The sequence below is a fragment of the Mus caroli genome, unplaced genomic scaffold (genome assembly GCF_978045245.1).
Source record: "Mus caroli unplaced genomic scaffold, Mus_caroli_1 scaffold_12, whole genome shotgun sequence".
In the NCBI taxonomy this organism is placed as follows: Eukaryota; Metazoa; Chordata; class Mammalia; order Rodentia; family Muridae; genus Mus; species Mus caroli.
Genome location: NW_028227267.1, coordinates 53,044,068 through 53,061,190, shown reverse-complemented (window position 1 = coordinate 53,061,190; position 17,123 = coordinate 53,044,068). Strand labels below are relative to the sequence as shown.

General features: G+C 41.6%; 1 protein-coding gene across 1 annotated transcript; it reads right to left on the bottom strand.

The window, feature by feature from the left end:
* Positions 1-4,678: 4,678 nt before the first annotated feature.
* On the bottom strand, positions 4,679-7,597 carry LOC147001882 (uncharacterized). Its single transcript, XM_085828861.1, has 4 exons — positions 7,532-7,597; positions 6,052-6,139; positions 5,276-5,584; positions 4,679-4,974 (listed from the first exon to the last, which is right to left on the bottom strand). Exons 1-4 carry the CDS (start codon positions 7,595-7,597, stop codon positions 4,679-4,681), a joined length of 759 nt encoding a protein of 252 aa, XP_085684987.1.
* Between the last annotated feature and the right edge of the window lie 9,526 nt (positions 7,598-17,123).

Sequence of the window (17,123 nt, the reverse complement as noted above, 5' to 3'; positions counted from 1 at the left end):
GTTCATTGGTGAAAGTGTTGTGCTGAAGTCTCCCACTATTATTGTGTGAGGTGCAATGTGTGCTTTGAGCTTTACTAAAGTTTCTTTAATGAATGTGGCTGCCCTTGTATTTGGAGCATAGATATTCAGAATTGATAGTTCCTCTTGGAGGATTTTACCTTTGATGAGTATGAAGTGCCACTCCTTATCTTTTTTGATGACTTTGGGTTGGAAGTCAATTTTATTCGATATTAGAATGGCTACTCCAGCTTGTTTCTTCAGACCATTTGCTTGGAAAATTGATTTCCAGCCTTTCATTCTGAGGTAGTGTCTATCTTTTTCTCTGAGATGAGTTTCCTGTAAGCAGCAAAATGTTGGGTCTTGTTTGTGTATCCAATTCGTTAATCTATGCCTTTTTATTGGGGAGTTGAGTCCATTGATATTAAGAGATATTAAGGAAAAGTAATTGTTGCTTCCTGTTATTTTTGTTGTTAAAGTTGACATACTGTTCTTGTGGCTGTCTTATTTTAGGTTTGTTGAGGGATTACCTTCTTGCTTTTTCTAGGGCGTGGTTCCCGTCCTTGTATTGGTTTTTTTCTGTTATTATCCTTTGAAGGGCTGGATTTGTGGAAAGATAATGCGTGAATTTGGTTTTTTCATGGAATACTTTGGTTTCTCCATCTATGGTAATTGAGAGTTTGGGTGGGTATAGTAGCCTGGGCTGGAATTTGTGTTCTCTTAGTTTCTGTATAACATCTGTTCAGGCTCTTCTGGCTTTCATAGTCTCTGGTGAAAAATCTGGTGTAATTCTGATAGGCTTTCCTTTATATGTTACTTTTTCCCTTACTGCTTTTAGTATTCTATCTTTATTTAGTGCATTTGCTGTTCTGATTATTATGTGTCAGGAGGAATTTCTTTTCTGGTCCAATCTATTTGGAGTTCTGTGGGCTTCTTGTGTGTTCATGGGCATCTCTTTAGATTTGGGAAGTCTTCTTCTATAATTTTCTTAAGATATTTGCTGGTCCTTTGAGTTGAAAATCTTCATTCTCATCCACTCCTGTTATCCGTAGGTTTGGTATTCTCATTGTGTCCTGAATATCCTGGATGTTTTAAGTTAGGATCTTTTTGCATTTTCCATTTTCCTTGATTGTTGTGCCGATGTTCTCTATGGAATCTTCTGCACCTGAGATTCTCTCTTCCATCTCTTGTATTCTGTTGCTGATGCTCGAATCTATGGTTCCCGATTTCTTTCCTAGGGTTTCTATCTCCAGCGTTGCTTCACTTTGAGTTTTCTTTATTGTGTCTACTTCCCTATTTACATATAGTATGGTTTTGTTCATTTCCATCACCTGTTTGGATGTGTTTTCCTGCTTTTCTTTAAGGACTTCTACCTGTTTGGTTGTGTTTTCCTGTTTTTCTTTAAGGTCTTGTAACTCTTTAGCAGTGTTCTCCTGTATTTCTTTAAGTGAGTTATTAAAGTCCTTCTTGATGTCCTCTACCATCATCATGAGATATGCTTTTAAATCCGGGTCTAGCATTTCAGATGTGTTGGGATGCCCTGGACTGGGCGAAATGGGAGTGCTGGGTTCTGATGATGGTGAGTGGTCTTGGTTTCTGTTAGTAAGATTCTTATGTTTACCTTTCGCCATGTGGTAATCTCTGGAGTTAGTTGTTATAGTTGTCTCTGTTTAGAGATTGTTCCTCTGGTGATTCTGTTACCCTCTATCAGCAGACCTGGGAGACTAGCTCTCTCCTCTGATTTTCAGTGGTCAGAGCAGTCTCTGCAGGTAAGCTCACCTCTTACAGGGAAGGTACACAGTTATCTGGCATTTGGACCTCCTCCTGGCCGAAGATGAAGGGTCAAAACAGGACCTTTCCCAGAAGCTGTGTTGCTTTGGCCTGTCCCAGAAGCTGTTAATTTCAGTAGTCCACACTCTCACCTGTGCAGACTACTCTCTGTGGAGTCCCGGAACCAAAACGGCACCCGCCGATCCTGAGTCAAAATGCTAGCCTCTCGGGTCGGGCGGACACCTTACCTCTGGCCTGGAAGGTGGCCAGATGTCTGAAACCTGAAAATGGCGCTGTCTCAGAAGCTCTGTGGCTCTCGCCTGTGCCAGAAGCTGTTAGCTTCTGTGGTCCACACTCTCGCCTGTGCAGACAACTTTCTGAGGAGTTCTGGAGCCAAGATGGCTACTGCAGATCCTGAAGCAAAAACCTCCCAAGCCGGGTGGACCCTTGTCTTCTGGCCGGGAGGTGGCCGGATGTCTGAAGCCCGAAAATGGCGCTGCCTCAGAAGCTCTGTGGCTCTTGCCTGTCCCTGAAGCTGTTAGCTTCTGTAGTCCACACTCTCACCTGTACAGGCTACTTTTTGCCGAGTCCAGGAACCAAGGTGGCTCCCGCTGATACTGGGTCAAAATCCTCACTGAGGTGAAATATTCTCAGTGTTGTTTTCTCAGAGCACTAAGTGTTCTTTTCTGGGAGCACTAAGAAGCTGTGTTCCAGAGATTGCGAAGACTGTAACCCATGCTGTAGCTGGAGTTGGTAATTGCTGAGAATAATCCAGGTGGTACTGGTTTTTAAGATATGAAGGGGTTGTGGAGAACAGCTGATCCTTGGCTCTCAGAGAGACCAGGGAAGGCCCTTTGTTGTTTTTGTTGTTGTTTTCTTTTTGTTTTGTAGTTTGTTTATTTTTAATTGTTTTTTCTTTTTCTTTCATATAAAATGCATCAATTTATTTTCATCCCAAAGGCTGGCCCCCTCCAAATCTCACCTTGATGACTGAGTGGGTGGACCCCTTGGGTGTTACCTCTAACCTGGTCCATAGAGTCTATGCAAATTTAGGATCATCCTCTCCATTTGAGGCTAGACAAGGCAGCCCTATGCTACTTATGACCCTGAGGCCTCATATCATTGAATGCATGCTCTTTGTTTGGTAGGTCACACTTTAGGTGTTCCCAGGTGTCCACGTTAGATGAGACTGTGGGGTTGCCATAGCCTTGCACACCTAGGGAAGGCTGTGTGAAGGTGCGCCCTACTTGCAGTTGATAACTTAGGACTGAAGTAGTCATGCAAAGATTTAGTGATTAGGTATATTGAAGGGTGCCATTGAAATGCTATTGGAGAAGCCTAAATGTAGTAGAAGTTCCCAGTCTGTTGGAGATGCCAATACCGAAGGATGAACAACAAAAATAGCAGCAAGGGAGTGTCATCCCCCAAAGTGTAGATTACTATAAAGGGCAGAGATGAAGAAGTGACACAAGCCCTATGGAGAGCCCAGATGATCATGTGTGGATCCCAGACATTGGAATAAGAAGCTTCAACTTATAGTTACCTTGGAGACTCGAAGATATTAGAGAGACCAGAGGCATAGATAAACGGCTCAGCAAAGCTGGTAACAAAGACCAGGATCATCGAAAGAAAAATATGTGGGTTGCAGTCAAGAAAGATGAAAGGGGTTGCAGATATGAAGAGCATTGAAAACAGACAAGGAGATACAGAGTTTGGAGTTTGCACAGATGAATTTATATCTTGCTTTGGTTCAGTATTTCTTCACTGTAACTTATTCAAGTAGGAATATTTATTCTGTGATGTTGGAGGTACATGATCTGCTTTGTGATTTTGATTTTATACAGCACTACACTTAAGTCATTGAATGAACATTAAACAACATATCCAAATTATGTCCTTTCAAATTTTTTGAGAGTGTTATAGGGTATGGGGACTTTGTCAGTTGGACTGCATATTTTAGCATTATGCTATAGCTAGGTATTGCCCATAGAATCATGTGTTTCAAAAAGGGGCCAGAGAGAGGAATGTGGTGGTTTGTGAATGCTTGGCTCACAGACTGGCCTTGGTACCCCTTTGGAAGCTTCATCAACTCAAAACACATCTCCCCCAAAAACAGAAGGCCTCTGCTCTAACCTCAGTTAGTGCATACACTAGTGCATACACTAGTGTACAAGGTGGAATGTCAAATGCAACGAAAGATAGATAGTACATAGATAGATAGATAGATAGATAGATAGATAGATAGATAGATAGATATAGGGAGATCGAGAGAGAGAGAGAGAGAGATAGAGATCAAGATAGATAGTTGGTAGACAGATATATGTACCTGTGAATCACCAGGCCATGATTAGAACTAAAATAACAATCCTTTTCTACCTATATATGAGATACAAAATGAGGTTGGTGGCAATGTCCCTTGACAGACATTCTCTTTAGAATCTGAAACTTAAATATTTAGATAAGTTTCATATCCTCTCAATTGATATTGCATCTACCAGCCACGTAGAACTCAAATTAAAACCCATTGTCCCTGTGTTCTCAAGAAATGGGAGTCTGTGGATCACTGATCAGGAATTCTCCATCGAGAGGGACAGAGAATGAAAGAGCTGCTGAGCTGCTCTCTAGGAAGTAGAGAGAGTTGCAGACTCAGGGTCAAGAATCTTATAAAAGTGGAGGGTAGACAACAGGTATCAGGTACCCACAAAATGAACCTCACCATAAACTACCACATCCCCCACACACACTCATGTCCCCTACTAAAGTGAGAAGAATTCAACATGAAAAGAGTTATGTCAAAATAATTTCTTTGAATTCACATTTCCTTTACAATAAGATAGAGAAATCAAGTATCCATACAGTGTTTTATGATTCTGAGGGGTTTTTAGAGGAAAAGAAAAGTCCCCACATGTCTTCACTGAGGACTTGAGCTGTCATCAGGAGGTGACCTTGGCAGCAGAAGGTTGGTGTCTACAGGTATAGAGGCAGGAAGTACATGTTGAACTGGGAATGGATAGGTGGCATTCCAGACGACCGATCTGGGAACCAGGGAATCCTGACTGGACATCATTGTTGATGGGTTCCCAGGAAGCTGTCCAGAAGATGCAAACATGCCATAATCCCAAGGCTGGTATACTGGAGATGGCATCACCATTGGAGGTTGAGTGCTCCAGGAAGGCATGGGGTAACCAGACCAATCAAACAGAGCACCTGAGTAGGGAAGAAAAAGAGAGAGAGAGCATGAACATGGCACCCTCACTCTCCCTGAGTCACTCTAAGTAATTGCCTGTCCTCTGGGTCAGAGTCAACTATGAACAAATCCAAATTCCATTGCCTTGAGGTGACAGAGGGAGTTAGACAGTGGAGGCCAGAATTTGTGCTGTGGGCAGCAACACAGCCCTGTGGGAATGGGGCTTCATTCCATAGTCTGTTCAGCTCTGACCTCAAGAAGGCCAGGCCATCTGATGCCACCACTTACAGTAGCCCAAGTGTCTATGCAGAAGAGACTCACCTGGAACATAGCCTCCAGGGGATATAGGGTGGCCTAAGATGTCATATAGGATAAAATGATAAGGAGAATACAAGGGGCCAGCCCGGGGCCTCTCATTACAAAGTTGTGTGTACAAGTGCTTCATCTTCACCATCACATCAAGGCAGCTCTTCTTTCTCTTCCTCAGACCCCGATTAGAGAGGCGCCTGCTAAGGGACTTGGCCTTCTCATCCATTTTATTGCCTGTGTCTCCGAGTTCATATTCAACCCTTGCCCACTCTTCCAGCATGATCTTGATTTCAGACTCAATCCACGGGCTATCACAAGGACCTGCGAGGCAAAGAGGGATGTGGTGAGGATATCAAAGGTAACACACAGGACCATGTCAACTTTGGTTAGGGGTTTTCTCTGCATACTAATGGGCCAACAATGGCTTCCCTCACTTATCAAGTGGTTATGAACACAGTCTTACCAGCCCTGTTACAGCACCTAGCCTGCTCTTCACAGCAAGAAGTGCACTCATCAGGAAAGCATAGGCTCTGCAGAGTTAGGGAAGGTTTGGTCCCAGAATACAATGGGATCCACAGCATTCGTGCTACCAGGGAATGATGGAGCTACAAAGATTCATAAAGACATCCACAACAGGGAAACACGCAGAGCCTTCTGGGACAAGATCATGAATCAGGGACCAGTGAGTGCCAGTCTATCCTTGCCACACATGTCCCATTCCGGGCTCTTTCATCTATTCCAAGTCACAGAGCAAGGGAATAGAAGAGCAGTGATTTCACTCTGAATACCTGAGGAACTTTGGCCTTCCTGCCTCAGCATAGTTCTCCTATTGGGTTCTTGGTCATTTTTCACACTTTGGACTTGGTTGTCTTCTCTCTGGGCACAAAGAAAAAAATTAAATATTAAAACAGGTTTCAAGGTACAGGAATCCCTGTTCCCCAGCTCTGAATGGACTCAGGTAGCAGCCTCCTGCTGCATAAGCTAAAACAATGGACCCTTCCTTCCTCATTCACAGATGCTGGTCCATTCTCCTCTAATGGGAAAGCTGACCTGTGAAGTTAATCCAAAGAGAATCGAGAGTGACCAGGGCAGGAGCCCTTGATCAAGTGGAGGAAATAAACTGAAGCACTGCTCCTTTGAGAAGACCACAGCCACTCACTCTCTCCAGTTCACATTCTTACCATTTTCTGCAGGGGAAAAAATTCCCTTTCAAAATCTAATCAACACCAGCAGTGCTTCAGACACAATAAGATATCAGAAAACTGTGTGAAACTCCATTTTCCATCCTATGTCACACAACATGGGTGTCAGACAGGTGGCCATAATGCCATTCACTCCTAAGAGGAACGGGGATTCCCAGAAACTTAGCATCATTCTTGGCTACAGGGTTGGTTGTGGGCTATAACCTAGAAACCCAAGGACAGAATAAATCTAGTTGGTGTATCTCTGCAATTTACAGACATGGGTTCAAATTTGAGTTAACTAACAATATTTAGGTATATATCCAGGCACAAATATCCCAGTTATCCTACAGAATATAGGAATGAAGTTAATTGCCCCCACCTCACCTGCATTTTCTCTCCTGAGCTTCCTTTCCTGAACACAGTGAGCAAACTAGGGTCCAGTGTGTCCTGTTGTTCACAAGACTCTGGGATGCACAGAGAGCTCCGCTTACTTCCCTGGACTACGGCAAGTCTGAGAATCCTGTGCAAATGTGGTCCTTTATAAAGCTCTTCAGTTTAAGTGAATCTGACCCACCCAACCTGTATGTTTAGGGTGGCTCAATTGTTTACCTGGCGCCTTTAATCTCAGCACCCATGCTGAGGGAAGAACCAAGCTCAGGAGCAGGATCTCCTAGACTACAATGGGAGACACCACAGTCTCCACTGAAAATGAACAAAGAAACGAAGTGACAACTAGGCCAATTTACTTAAATTCTTTTTATAAGACAGAGTTTATTTACCTAGTGCTGGGTATTCTTCTTTTTCTTTTCCAAGACAAGGTTTCTCTGTAAAGCCCTGGCTGTCCTAGAACTCACTCTGTAGACCAGGCTGGACTTGAAATCAGAAATAATCCTGCCTCTGCCTCCCAAGTGCTGGGATTAAAGGTGTGTGACACCACTGCCGGACTGGGCATTCTTCAACTCACTAGAGATAAGACCAAACTCTGGTGTCTGATACACCGATCTGTGGTACACTGCCTATAGCTTCCTATCTCTTGTACTGGGATCTAAAGTAAGGCCCAGACATTAACACATTTACTAAATACCTTCTTAGGTGTCCTGCCTTCTGCTTCTGGATGAAGGCATAGGATTCTCAGGTGCTGCACCACCATGTCTCCCTACAGGCTGCCATGATTGCTCCCTTATGATATGGGGCTGAACTTCAGAACCCCTATGTCATTCCCAATTAAATGTTGTCTTTCCTAAGAGCTGTTGGACATGGAGTCTCTAAAGCAATGGGAACCCAAAGTAGGGCAGGAGTTGGTACCAGGACTGAGTTACCTCTGTCATAGACCTGAACACGTTTTGATTTAAAGGAATGTGGATTTGGAGACTTTAGGTCAGGAAAGCCATGGAAGGCCTTAAGTGGAGCTGGATGGATCATTCTAGCAGGGACATGGGTGTCATTGATGCTGAGGGTGAATTGAACCATGGGTGCAGGCCTCAAGAGGTTTGTTTCAGAGGAGAAGAATGTTACTGTGTGGCCTAGAGACTGGATTTCCGATATTTGGTGGAAAATATGGCTGTTTTTTGCCCTTGTCTGAAGAGTCTGTCTGAGGCTCAGGTAAAAAGTCTGATTATTTGCAATGGCAAAGGAAGTCTTTAAAAGTCTTTCAAAGAATAGACTTTGTTCTTTGGTTTACAGTGATCAGGACCACAAGGACAAACATAACGATCATGAAACTGAAACTGAAACTAAAAAACAAACAAACAAACAAACAAACAAACAAACTATGTTTCAAAGAAAGGAGATCTTTGAGTTCATGTTGATCCTGGCTCTTTCCAAGCTCTAGGGGAAAAAAGTTTAACTGCAGGTGTGGTGGTGCACACCTTTAATCCCAAAACTCAGGGGACAGAGGCATGAGTATTGATGAATTTAAGGTCGTCTACAGATTAAGCTCCAGGAGAGCCAAGCATAGGCAATGAATGAAATCACTGAACACTGAAAGCTAGTAAAGTTGGAATAGAACATGGGATGCCATGTCCTAGTGTACCAAGCAGTAGAACTCTGCAGCTTTGGCCAAGTACAAATTAGGCATCAAGTATATTGCAACCTATTATTAAAATGGGTTCAAGCTCGACTCTAACCTGCCATCCCACAAATGTAATTCAAGAGAAAAGTTATGAGAATATGGGTGATGTGGACTCGTCCAATACTTTTTGGAAGGCAAGCTCAGGCTTCTTTATCAGCAGTGCAGTCCCATAGCGAACCGCAAATAGGATACAGTTGCTGCAGACCAGTGCTCTAGGCAGGCAGATATCACATAGGAACCAGCAGATTCAGTCCCTTCTCTACTCAGACACACAAGACACACACCAAAAGTTACAATCAGGTCAGGAAGAAACTGACAGATATGACAACTGGCCTGAGGAGAGCCCACAAATTAGAAATCTGATGCAGGAATCTAGGCAGCATTTCTTGGATGAGAATTTCTCAATGGTAGCTTTACCACATGTATTAATAACTCAATGTCCCTAGGTAAGGCAAACCAATATTGTGTGTACTTAGGGAAGAATAGTGATTCAGAGTAAACCAAACCACTGCTCAGTGCTCATCCCCCTAGCACTTGTATGCACATTTTATACACGGACATCACAGGCCCTTTCACATGTTTGCTATATCAAACATCCTTTCACCTGTGTGTGCTTCAGCAAACCATCCTTTCACCTATGTCTCCCTCAGAGACATCATTTCACATCCATACCCAAAGAAATCACCTTACCCAGCACTAACTTTGCAAAGAAACTAGGAGTTTCTTCTGCAATGTGGCTCTAGCTTTCGAATCAGGAATCTTGGGACAATTTATGCTAGTTAAATAGAGCATATATATTAGACGGTATTATAAAGAGACCACCATCACTGAGGTGAAATCTTCACACTGTTGTTTTCTGGGAGCACTAAGTGTTGTTTTCTGGGAGCACCAAGAAGCTGTGTACCAGACATTGCCAAGATTGTAACCCATGTTGTAGCTGGACTTGGTAATCGCTGAGAATCCTCCAGGTGGTACTGGTTTTTAAGATATGAAGGGGTTGTGGAGAACAGCTGATCCTTGGCTCTCAGAGAGACCAGGGAAGGCCCTTTGTTGTTTTTGTTGTTGCTTTCTTTTTGTTTTTTAGTTTGTTTATTTTTAATTGTTTTTTTCTTTTTCTTTCATATAAAACTCATCAATTTATTTTTACCCCAAAGGCTGGCCCACTCCAAATCTCACCTTGATGTCTGAGTTGGTGGACCCTTGGGAGTTACCTCTAACCTGGTCCATTGAGTCTATGCAGGTTTAGGATCATCCTCTCCTACTGAGGCTAGACAAGGCAGCCCTATGCTACTTATGAGCCTGAGGCCTCAGATCATTGCAGGCATGCTCTTGGTTTGGTAGGTCAGAGTTTAGGTGTTCCCAGGTGTCCAGGTTAGGTGTGACTGTGGGGTTGCCATAGCCTTGTGCACCTAGCGAAGGCCTTGTGTGAAGGTGCAGCCCTACTGCAGTTGATAACTTAGGATTGAAGTAGTCATGCAAAGAATTAGTGAATAAGTATATTGAAGGGTGCCTTTGAAAGGCTATTGGTGAAGCCTACATGTAGTAGAAGTCCCCAGTCTTTTGGAGATGCCAATATGGAGGGATGAACAACAAGAATAGTAGCAAGGGAGTGTCAACCACCTAAGCCTAGATTGCTTTAAAAGACAGAGATGAAGAAGTGACACAAGCCCTATGGAGGAACCCAGATGATCATGTGTAGATCCCAGACATTGGAACAAGAAGCTGCAACTAAGGCTACCTTGGAGTTTCGAGGATATTAGACAGAACCGAGTCATAGATAAACGGCTCCGCAAAACTGATAACAAAGACTGGGACCATCCAAAGAGAAATATGTGGGTTGCAGTCAAGAAAGATGAAAGGGGTTGCAGATATGAAGAGCATTGAAAACAGACATGGAGATACAGAGTTTGGAGTTTACACAGATGAATTTTTTTAAGGTATAAAAGTATTCTCTTTACTTTTGATTTGATGTTTGACAGTGTTCTGATTTCAAATTAACTAATGAATTTATTAGTCATAGTCACATTTAAAAGTCATCCCCAGGCATACAGAAACAGTGTTAATCCAGGAGTTTAACAGTTACAACCATTTCATATGGGTCAGGGGTAGTGAATAGTATGTATGCAAAAGTTTAGCTCTCTTATGTGTTGTCAGTGTATAACAATGTAAGAACATTTTCCCATGTTCCAGTCATTTTTTTCTAAAATATTTTTCCAAATCTGTTTTAGTTCTATAATATTCTGTTATAATAAAATATTTTATATTCCTTTAATATGTCCAGTTCAGTGTGATTTTGACCCCTTTTGTACACCTATAGGCCAAAAAATTCATCCAAATATAAAACAAAACTACCATTCTGAGAGAGCTCCCTCATGTCTCCTTTCTAGTCCATTTCCCTCACTGATCATCCTGGGCATCAACTTATTATCTTTATTTTTTTAATTAGGTATATTCCTCATTTACATTTCCAATACTATCCTAAAAGTCCCCCATACCCAACCCCTAATCCCCTACCCACCCACTCCCCCTTTTTGGCCCTGGCATTCCCCTGTACTGGGGCATATAAAGTTTGCAAGTCCAATGGGCCTCTCTTTACAGTGATGGCCGACTAGGCCATCTTTTGATGCATGTGCAGCTGGAGACAAGAGCTCGGGGTTACTGGTTAGTTCATATTAAGTTCCACCTATAGGGTTGCAGTTCCCTTTAGTTCCTTGGGTGCTTTCTCTAGCTCCTCCATTGGGGGCCCTGTAATCCATTCAATAGCTGACTGTGAGCATCCACTTCTGTGTTTGCTAGGCCCCGGCATAGTCTCACAAGAGACATCTATATATGGGTACTTTCAGAAAATCTTGCTAGTGTATGCAATGGTGTCAGCGTTTGGAAGCTGATTATGGGATGAATCCCTAGATATGGCAATCACTAGATGGTCCATCCTTTCGTCACAGCTCCAAATTTTGTCTCTGTAACTCCTTCCATGGCTGTTTTGTTCCCTATTCTAAGAAGGAGCAAAGTGTCCACACTTTGGTCTTCCTTCTTCTTGAGTTTCACGCGTTTAGCAAATTGCATCTTATATCTTGGGTATCCTAAGTTTCTGGGCTAATATCCACTTATCAGTGAGTACATATTGTGTGAGTTCCTTTGTGATTGGGTTACCTCACTCCGGATGATGCCCTCCAGGTCCATCCATTTGCCTAGGAATTTCATAAATTCATTCCTTTTAATAGCTGAGTAGTACTCCATTGTGTAAATGTATAACATTTTCTGTATCCATTCCTCTGTTGAGGGACATCTGGGTTCTTTCCAGCTTCTGGCTCTTATAAATAAGGCTGATATGAACATAGTGGAGCATGTGTCCTTCTTACCGGTTGGGACATCTTCTGGATATATGCGCAGGAGAGGTGTTGCTGGATCCTCCGGTAGTACTATGTCCAATTTTCAGAGGAAACGCCAGACTGATTTCCAGAGTGGTTGTACAAGCTTGCAATCCCACCAACAATGGAGAAGTGTTCCTATTTCTCCACATCCTCGCCAGCATCTGCTGTCACCTGAATTTTTCATCTTAGCCATTCTGACATGTGTGAGGTGGAATCTCAGGGTTGTTTTGATTTGCATTTACCTGATGATTAAGGATGTTGAACATTTTTTCAGGTGCTTCTCTGCCATTCAGCATTCCTCAGGTGCGAATTCTTTGTTCAGTTCTGAGCCCCATTTTTAATGGGGTTATTTGATTTAATGGAGTCCACCTCTTGGGTTCTATAGAAATATTGGATATTAGTCCCCTATCTGATTTAGGATAGGTAAAGATGCTTTCCCAATCTGTTGGTGGTCTTTTTGTCTTATTGACAGTGTCTTTTGCCTTGCAGAAGGTTTACAATTTTATGAGGTCCCATTTATCGATTCTCAATCTTACAGCACAAGCCATTGCTGTTCTATTCAGGAATTTTTCCCCTGTACCCATATCTTCGAGGCTTTTCCCTACTTTCTCCTCTATAAGTTTCAGTGTCTCTGGTTTTATGTGGAGTTCCTTTTTTTTTTAATATTTATTTATTTATTATATGTAAGTACACTGTAGCTGTCTTCAGATGCACCAGAAGAGGGCATCAGATTTCATTACGGGTGGTTGTGAGCCACCATGTGGTTGCTGGGATTTGAACTTCGGACCTTCAGAAGAGCAGTCGGGTGCTCTTACCCACTGAGCCATCTCACCAGCCCCTTATGTGGAGTTCCTTAATCCACTTAGATTTGACCTTAGTACAAGGAGATAGAAATGGATCAATTCGCAATCTTCTACATGATAAGAGGCAGTTATGCCAGCACCATTTTTTGAAAATGCTGTCTGTTTTCCACTGGATGGTTTTAGCTCCCTTGTCAAAGATCAAGTGACCATAGGTGTGTGGGTTCATCTCTGGGTCTTCAATTCTGTTCCATTAATCTACTTGTCTGTCACTATACCAGTACCATGCAATTTTTATCACAATTGCTCTGTAGTACAGCTTTAGGTCGGGCATGGTGATTCCACCAGACGTTCCTTTATCCTTGAGAAGAATTTTTGCTATCCTAGGTTTTTTGTTATTCCAGATGAATCTGCCGATTCCCCTTTCTAATTCATTGAAGAATTGAGATGGAATTTTGATGGGGATTGCATTGAATCTGAAGATTGCTTTTGGCAAGATAGCCATTTTTACTGTATTGATCCTGCCAATCCATGAGCATGGGAGGTCTTTCCATCTTCTGAGATCTTCTTTAATTTCTTTCTTCAAAGACTTGAAGTTCTTATCATAGAGATCTTTCACTTCCTTAGTTAGAGTCACGCCAAGGTATTTTATATTATTTGTGACTATTGAGAAGGGTGTTGTTTCCCTAATTTCTTTCTCAGCCTGTTTATCCTTTGTGTACAGAAATGCCATTGACTTGTTTGAGTTAATTTTATATCCAGCTTACTTCAACGAAGCTGTTTATCAGGCTTAGAAGTTCTTTGATTGAATTTTTGTGTCACGAAGATATACTATCATATCATCTGCAAAAAGTGATATTTTGACTTCTTCCTTTCCAATTTGTATCCCCTTAATCTCCTTTTGTTGTCTAATTGCTCTGGCTAGGACTTCGAGTACAATGTTGAATAGGTAGGGAGAGAGTGGACAGCCTTGTCTAGTCCCTGATTTTAGTGGGATTGATTCCAGCTTCTCACCATTTACTTTGATGTTGGCTACTGGTTTGCTGTAGATTGCTTTTATCATGGTTAGGTATGGGCCTTGAATTCCTGATCTTTCCAAGACTTTTATCATGAATGGGTGTTGGATTTTGTCAAATGCTTTCTCAGCATCAAATGAGATAATCATGTGGTTTTTGTCTTTGAGTTTGTTTATATACTGGATTACATTGATGGATTTCCGTATATTGAACCATCCCTGCATCCCTGGGATGAAACCTACTTGGTCAGGATGGATGATTATTTTGATGTGTTCTTGGATTTGGTTAGCAAGAACTTTATTGAGGATTTTTGCATCAATATTCACAAGGGAAATGGTCTGAAGTTCTCTATCTTTCTTGGGTCTTTTTGTGGTTTAGGTATCAGAGTAATTGTGGCTTCATAGAATGAGTTGGGTAGAGTACCTTCTGTTTCTATTTTGTGGATTAGTTTGTGAAGAACGGGGAGTAGATCTTCTTTGAAGGTCTGATAGAACACTGCACTAAACCCATCTGGTCCTGGATTTTTTTTTTTTTTGGTTGGGAGACTATTAATGACTGCTTCTATTTCTTTGGGGGATATAGGGCTGTTTAGATCATTAACCTGATCTTGATTCAATTTTGGTACCTGGTATCTGTCTAGGAACTTCTCCATTTCATCCAGGTTCTCCAGTTTTGTTGAGTATAGCCTTTTGTAGAAGGATCTGGTGGTGTTTTGGATTTCTTCAGGATCTGTTGTTATGTCTCCCTTTTCATTTCTGATTTTGTTAGTTAGAATGCTTTCCCTGTGCCCTCTAGTGAGACTGGCTAAGGATTTGTCTATCTTGTTGATTTTCTCAAACAACCAGCTCCTCATTTGTTTGATTCTTTGAAGAGTTCTTGTTTCCACTTGGTTGATTTCACCCCTGAGTTTGATTATTTCCTGCCGTCTACTCCTCTTGGGTGAATTTGCTTCCTTTTGTTCTAGAGCTTTTAGGTGTGTTGTCAAGCTGCTAATGTGTGCTCTCTGTAGTTTCTTTTTGGAGGCACTCAGAGGTATGAGTTTTCCTCTTAGAAATGCTTTCATTGTGTCCCATAAGTTTGGGTATGTTGTGGCTTCATTTTCATTAAACTCTAAAAAGTCCTTAATTTCTTTCTTTATTCCTTCCTTTACCAAGGTAGCAATGAGAAGAGTGTTGTTCAGTTTCCACGTGAATGTTGACTTTCTATTATTTATTTTGTTATTGAAGATCAGCCTTAGTCCATGGTTATCTGATAGGATGCATGGGACAATTTCAACATTTTTGTATCTGTTGAGGCTTCTTTTGTGACCAATTATGTGGTCAGTTTTGGAGAAGGTACCATAAGGTGCTGAGAAGAAGGTATATCCTTTTGTTTTAGGATAAAATGTTTTGTAGATATCTGTCAGATCTATTTGTTTCATAACTTCTGTCAGTTTCACTGTGTCCCTGTTTAGTTTCTGTTTCCATGATCTGTTCATTGGTGAAAGTGTTGTGCTGAAGTCTCCCACTATTATTGTGTGAGGTGCAATGTGTGCTTTGAGCTTTACTAAAGTTTCTTTAATGAATGTGGCTGCCCTTGTATTTGGAGCATAGATATTCAGAATTGATAGTTCCTCTTGGAGGATTTTACCTTTGATGAGTATGAAGTGCCACTCCTTATCTTTTTTGATGACTTTGGGTTGGAATTCAATTTTATTCGATATTAGAATGGCTACTCCAGCTTGTTTCTTCAGACCATTTGCTTGGAAAATTGATTTCCAGCCTTTCATTCTGAGGTAGTGTCTATCTTTTTCTCTGAGATGAGTTTCCTGTAAGCAGCAAAATGTTGGGTCTTGTTTGTGTATCCAATTCGTTAATCTATGCCTTTTTATTGGGGAGTTGAGTCCATTGATATTAAGAGATATTAAAGAAAAGTAATTGTTGCTTCCTGTTATTTTTGTTGTTAAAGTTGACATACTGTTCTTGTGGCTGTCTTATTTTAGGTTTGTTGAGGGATTACCTTCTTGCTTTTTCTAGGGCGTGGTTCCCGTCCTTGTATTGGTTTTTTTCTGTTATTATCCTTTGAAGGGCTGGATTTGTGGAAAGATAATGCGTGAATTTGGTTTTGTCATGGAATACTTTGGTTTCTCCATCTATGGTAATTGAGAGTTTGGGTGGGTATAGTAGCCTGGGCTGGAATTTGTGTTCTCTTAGTTTCTGTATAACATCTGTTCAGGCTCTTCTGGCTTTCATAGTCTCTGGTGAAAAATCTGGTGTAATTCTGATAGGCTTTCCTTTATATGTTACTTTTTCCCTTACTGCTTTTAGTATTCTATCTTTATTTAGTGCATTTGCTGTTCTGATTATTATGTGTCAGGAGGAATTTCTTTTCTGGTCCAGTCTATTTGGAGTTCTGTGGGCTTCTTGTGTGTTCATGGGCATCTCTTTAGATTTGGGAAGTCTTCTTCTATAATTTTCTTAAGATATTTGCTGGTCCTTTGAGTTGAAAATCTTCATTCTCATCCACTCCTGTTATCCGTAGGTTTGGTATTCTCATTGTATCCTGAATATCCTGGATGTTTTAAGTTAGGATCTTTTTGCATTTTCCATTTTCCTTGATTGTTTTGCCGATGTTCTCTATGGAATCTTCTGCACCTGAGATTCTCTCTTCCATCTCTTGTATTCTGTTGCTGATGCTCGAATCTATGGTTCCAGATTTCTTTCCTAGGGTTTCTATCTCCAGCGTTGCTTCACTTTGAGTTTTCTTTATTGTGTCTACTTCCCTTTTTACATTTAGTATGGTTTTGTTCATTTCCATCACCTGTTTGGATGTGTTTTCCTGCTTTTCTTTAAGGACTTCTACCTGTTTGGTTGTGTTTTCCTGTTTTTCTTTAAGGTCTTGTAACTCTTTAGCAGTGTTCTCCTGTATTTCTTTAAGTGAGTTATTAAAGTCCTTCTTGATGTCCTCTACCATCATCATGAGATATGCTTTTAAATCCGGGTCTAGCATTTCAGGTGTGTTGGGATGCCCTGGACTGGGCGAAATGGGAGTGCTGGGTTCTGATGATGGTGAGTGGTCTTGGTTTCTGTTAGTAAGATTCTTATGTTTACCTTTCGCCATGTGGTAATCTCTGGAGTTAGTTGTTATAGTTGTCTCTGTTTAGAGATTGTTCCTCTGGTGATTCTGTTACCCTCTATCAGCAGACCTGGGAGACTAGCTCTCTCCTCTGATTTTCAGTGGTCAGAGCAGTCTCTGCAGGTAAGCTCACCTCTTACAGGGAAGGTACACAGTTATCTGGCATTTGGACCTCCTCCTGGCCGAAGATGAAGGGTCAAAACAGGACCTTTCCCAGAAGCTGTGTTGCTTTGGCCTGTCCCAGAAGCTGTTAATTTCAGTAGTCCACACTCTCACCTGTGCAGACTACTCTCTGTGGAGT

Coding starts and splice junctions, on each gene's coding strand:
- LOC147001882 (XM_085828861.1), bottom strand. CDS start 7,597: ATGGTGGTGCAGCACCTGAGAATCCTATGCCTTCATCCAGAAGCAGAA. Junction 5,585..6,051: donor GGAAGGCCAAAGTTCCTCAG/GTATTCAGAGTG, acceptor TTTGCCTCGCAG/GTCCTTGTGATAGCCCGTGG. Junction 4,975..5,275: donor CCCTGGAGGCTATGTTCCAG/GTGAGTCTCTTC, acceptor TTCCCTACTCAG/GTGCTCTGTTTGATTGGTCT.